The following is a 5,255-nucleotide window of genomic DNA, read 5'->3' as shown; positions in this document are numbered from 1 at the left end:
TCATCGAGGAGGGCGCAGTACCTGCGGCGGAGGACGATGTCCTTGGAGGCGCCGGGGGCGGCGGCGGGGTGGACGGTGGCCAGGGAATTGACGAGGCTCTTGAAGTGTTCGCGGCGCTCCCGCCGCTGCTGCTCCGTCAGCGCCGGGTCGCGGAGGAAGCGCTGGAAGTGGCGGAGCAGCGCCGTGTTGGGGGCTCGGCCCCCGGCCCCCCAGAGGAAGTCCAGCACGGCCTCCTGACTCAGCTCTCGCGCCATGCTCCGGGCCTGCCGGCTCTCGGTACGCCGTCTCGGTGCTGCACGTCGGTGCTCGGCGCTGCATCCAGGTGCACGGCGCTGCCGCGCCGGGGAAACCCGCCTCCTGCCGCGCCGGGCCTCTCCGCCTCCTCCTCCCCCTTCGCAGCCGGGCCGCCACCCCCCGGTTGCCTTTGCCCGGGGTGGCGGCCCGTGGGGCTGCACGGCTGGGGTGACAGCGGTGACAAACGGCGGCAGTGAAGGAGGGAAGCAGGGTAGAGGGGCTGTGTGTGCAGCCTTACTAGCGCTCTGAGAAGCGTGAGGCTAATTTGCTGGCGTGCGGTGAGGAGAAAGAGCACTTTATCAGTCATTTTATCAGTGAACGGACAGGAGGCGATGGGCACAAATCGAAATGCAAGAAACTCCGTTTGTGTGTGAGGAAAAACTTTTTTACAGTGAGGGTGGTCAGATAGTGGAGCAGGTTGCCTGGAGAGGTTGCGGTCTCCATCCTCAGGGACATTCAAAGCTCCCCTGGACGCAATCCTGCTCTGTGTGACCCCGCCTGAGCAGGGGCTGGACCAGACCATCTCCAGAGGTGCCTTCCAACAGGAACTGTCCTGTGATTCTGTGACTTAGGAAAACTGGCAGTAAAGATAAATGAATGTGATGTGGTTCGGGGTAGCTGTTATTACAAGTGTGTGGGATTGTACCCATGTCTGACAACTACACACAGATACCAAGAGTGCCTGAAGTCAAATTATATCTCGTATCATCTCTGTATTCGCTGTGTGGCTGAGGTAGGCTGGACACACGTTGTACTAGAGCGGGGATCTAATGTTGTTCTGTATTGCTAATGCTATTACCACGGGTGTGTACATGACAGCTGAGAGGGATGGATAAGATCAGTGCCCCAGTGGGCAGCGTGCCCTCTGAACACCAAACAAATGACAGCCCCTGCCGCAAGGAGTTTAGGGAGTGAATAGTGGGTGGAAAGTGTGGGAGAGAGGGTGTGCTGTTTTTTCTGTCTTACAGTCAGGGAACAGAGGAGTGGAGGGACTGAGCTCGATATAGGCTCACTGGCTTTAAAGAGGTCTGGATCAGGCCCTAAGTCACGCTCCAGAAATCATCTCTACTGCAGGCTCACGGGTATCCATAAATATTTTCAGCTGCCTGTCATCTAGGCAGCTGGAATATCCTCCAGCCCGCTGCAAACCCAGAAGTGTATGCAACCTTCACAAACCCCAGGCAGAGATTGCAATATATGGTGTGTACAGGCTTCTGATTTCTGTTTCGGTAACACAAAACCTTGGGATAACTTTTAAGGTCCAGACCCTGCAGACGCATGCAAGAGGGGATGCGTGCGGCAGTGTTGCTCTCGAGTAAGCAAGCTACACAGGTCACATCGCTGACTCTGAACCGTTAGTTTCTGCCGCAGTACATTATCATGCCGGTTTGCGGGACAAATTGCCCTGTGGAGCTGCAGGACTGCTAAACTGTAACCTCTGGAGAGTGGGAGCAGCACTAAAAGAAACTTTCAAGTTTCTAGGTTAGAAGTTACAGTTTAGGCAATGTATCAGAAAAGTCTTCCAGTGTGCCAAGATTTGGGTTGCTTGGATGGCACAGCAAGAGGAACTGCACCACATGCTCGGCCACATCTTGCTTTTGGTTTTCCCTGTGATGTATATTGTGTGGCTACATCCCGTCAGTGGTGTTCATCTGAGTAGGGTGCAGGCGCTGGGAAGAGGGTAAGGCTCATGTCAATATTTTACCATTTTGTACATGCTTTTGGTACCGTTCGTCAAGGCATAAATACCTTTGTCCCTCTTCTTCTGATGAGCCCTGAATTGCAGTCACAACTGTGTTCGATAGCAGCACGCTCTCAGTGGAAGCGGTTGAGATGAAATCAATGGAGCATAATGATATAATTGTGATCACAAATAAAAGAGGAGGGTAGATTGTAAAGATAAAAAATCCAAGTAAGTAACAGTGGCAAATGACAACACTACTATGAAAGTGTTGTTTTGGTTTGATGGACTAAGGCGTGAGCAGGAGGCTTTCCGTGACACCATATTTTCATTTAAACACCCTTGGAGGTATTCTCTTGCTTACTATAAGCATAGCTTTGACTAGAAAAATAGAGGTTTTTCTCCTGAGAAATGTCAGCTCTCACCCTGTAAACTTATTTCTTGAAGTTAGCGAAGCACACTCAGGTAACATTGAGTGACTGCTGAAGTACCTGCAGGCCTGAGACCGGCCCTGGATGCTGATGCTTTTGCATTGCTGAGGTTGGAAAAGCCTCACTGAGCTTGTTCGAGTGAAATGGGTTAAACTAACGCGTCTCACTTGACAGTCACTACTGGCTGGGAGCGTGTTGCTTACTGGATAGCTCAGATGATGGACAATAATACAGCAGTTGGCTGTAACCTGTTTGTTTATGACTGTCTGTTGATACCCTTTGTTAGCACATGCAAAATCTGCTGAAAGAGTAGCTCACGTTGATTCAGAGGCAGACCAAATGCTGGCACGCGTCTCTCCCCTTACAGCTTGAGCTGTAAATCACATTTTAGGATTAAGGGGGTATAATGCTGCATGCAGCCGAGGAGAAGGGCAGCCCTGCTACCTGGAGTTGCTTCATTGCCTGCTTCACGCTAAGAGGTTTAAAGAGATTCCTGTTTCCCCTTATGCTCTAATGGTTTACCCTGTCTGCAAATTGGTCACTTTTTTGGTTGTGGGTAGGAGTCCTCAGAATGGCTGAATTTAGTCCGGTCTCACTCTCTTTGGGAGTTCTGGGCACAGCAGGTCTCTCGATTCTTTGGGTGAAATTTGAGTAAGTTGTGAGTAGCGCTAATCACAAAATAGAGGCAGGATTAAGCATTACTTCAACAGTAAGCATTACTTCAACAGTAAAAAAAAAAAAAAAAAAAAAAAAAAAAAAAAAATTGGGCCCACCACTTACTCTTGTAACTTCCTATTGCTGTGCGAGAAGATGTTGCCTTTAGGAAGCTATATACCTGTGTTTGTTTTTAAACAGGAGGTAAGTTAACCCAAGCTCTGTGCCTACTTGCGTGTTTTCTCATCCCATGTAATCTGACAAATTGCCCCGCAGCTGACACAAAAGGTTGTTAAAGCATTGACATACCCTATCTGCAAAATGATGCAAAACAGCTTTGGAAAAATAGAAACAGTTCCCGCAGGGTCTCTAGAATGAGGGACTGGCAATTCCCTTTGCACGGGTACCAATTTGTTAGCAGCAGTTATGAAACTTTCAGGAGCGAGGGGTCTACTTCTTCCCGCTGAACACGAGGAATGCAAGGAACTATGCTAGCTGAGATCTAGAAAGATAGCAGAACATTTCTTCGTCTTGATGGTTTTTTTTTCCCCCTACTCTTTCAGCATGAGCAGCTGTACCCAGGAAGGTCTGTATGCATGAGTATCGTGGAGAAAACTCGGCCGTGACGCTCCCAGCTTCGGGCCAAGGAAGGACACAGTGAGTCACATGAGGGTTTTGCGAACGCAGAAGATCTTTGCATTAGTTAAGTTACGCTGATGCAGGAGTATCATGCATGCCTCTAATTCAGACAAGGGGAAGCTCTATCTGCCTCACCCACAGGTGCAACGAGGGCAAGTCTTTAGATACGATCATCAGGTTTCCACTAGAGGCTGCACTGGTCTGAGCACATTTCCCAGTACAGGCACGCTCAGCACCTCCTCACCTGGAGCCGTGCATGCAGGAGGAATTTGCTACAAGAGCAAGAACACGAGTCTAATATAGCAGCCTCCCTAGGATATTAGCAGCAACGCCTAACACGTTAGTGTAATAAAAGCACCGCATCAATTATGCTTGCATAATTTTTCTGGTAGAAACCCCATTAGGGCTTTTTGGTGTAGCAAATGATGCTAATGATGGCTGCACCTGGGCCCAGTTAAGGGCCGCTGCCCCAGGTGCAGATCCTCAGCCCGGGTGAGAAGTAGTGCCAGGTAGTGCTCGCCCTCTTCCTTGGGTTCCTGTTCACTCTGGGGGTGGTGGGAGCAGGTTTGAGTGACCCATCTCAAATACCAGCTCATGAGTCCTTCAAAACACAATAAAAAGAGCTGCAGGAAGGAAATGCCTGGAGTTTCGTTGTCCTCTACAAACAGCCACGTGTTTCTTCATAGCCGTACAAAAATGGCTTTTGGAGTGAAAAGGTAAAAGCTTTAGGTTGAAGCGTGTTCAAATGGTAAGTGTACCCCTGAGGTCTATTTACTTACTACCCTGGGTCACTTACTTGTAGGAGGTGCTTTCAGCTTTTATCCTTTTGGCTTTTTTGTTTTGTTTCTGGGGGTGTTTGCATAAGGGGGTAGCTCTGATATGTCTGTGATTCAACACGTCCTTCGCGTGTGTGGCAGAATCAGGTGTCTGTCTCTTGGGCTTTTGTGCCTGGCAAGACACTGCAGGACCTGACCCAGGAGGGCCTTTCCTTCATTGCTCCCTTGGTTGAAGACTTGTGGGCAGAGTTGAATTTCGCCCTAAGGCTCCCGCCTTTGCAGGTAAAGGGATATCATGTTTAACATCAGGATATTAAGCATTTTGCCAGTTGGAGCAGCAAAGAGCCAGCTGTGCCTCACTTCATCCCTGGAAATCACTTACTGGAGCGGGAGAGCAACTGGCCGCCGGGGCATGGCTGTTGTTTGGTATACCCAGTCTGTTTAAAACCACAGTATGGGTGTGTTTGGCAGAGGGGGAGGGCTGAAAGAGAAACAAGAGGAACGAGGTGCCTGGTTTTGCCCTCTGTGTTGTTATAGGAGGGCATTAGGGGCTTATGCTGGCAAACAGCCCCAGCTGCGGGAGCTCCTGTCTGACCCCCTGTGATAAATATCTCTTTGCCAAATCCCTATCCTTTCTTAACCAAACTGGTAGTAGGAGGACCTTGCCAGTCGCTTGCTTGGCCATCTCTTCGCAAGGGCCCCTGGAGCAGACGGGTCTCTGCTTTCAGCTGTTCCCCCGTCGCTGTGGGGCTGCCAGAGTCGGACAGAGTGACGCTTTGA

General features: G+C 50.1%; 1 protein-coding gene across 1 annotated transcript in view; it reads right to left on the bottom strand.

Annotated features, from left to right (window-relative positions):
- The window catches only part of SOWAHB (sosondowah ankyrin repeat domain family member B), a 2,304-nt gene extending 2,050 nt beyond the window's left edge, over positions 1-254 (bottom strand). Inside the window, exon 1 of the mRNA XM_009288857.1 lies at positions 22-254. Within this exon, the coding sequence (XP_009287132.1) occupies positions 22-254 (233 nt within the window). The remainder of the gene's footprint in view (positions 1-21) is intronic.
- Between the last annotated feature and the right edge of the window lie 5,001 nt (positions 255-5,255).

Source organism: Aptenodytes forsteri, unplaced genomic scaffold, assembly GCF_000699145.1.
Source record: "Aptenodytes forsteri isolate BGI_AS27 unplaced genomic scaffold, ASM69914v1 Scaffold221, whole genome shotgun sequence".
In the NCBI taxonomy this organism is placed as follows: domain Eukaryota; kingdom Metazoa; phylum Chordata; class Aves; order Sphenisciformes; family Spheniscidae; genus Aptenodytes; species Aptenodytes forsteri.
Note: the sequence above shows the minus strand (reverse complement) of the source record. Positions and strands in the feature narration are given on the sequence as shown.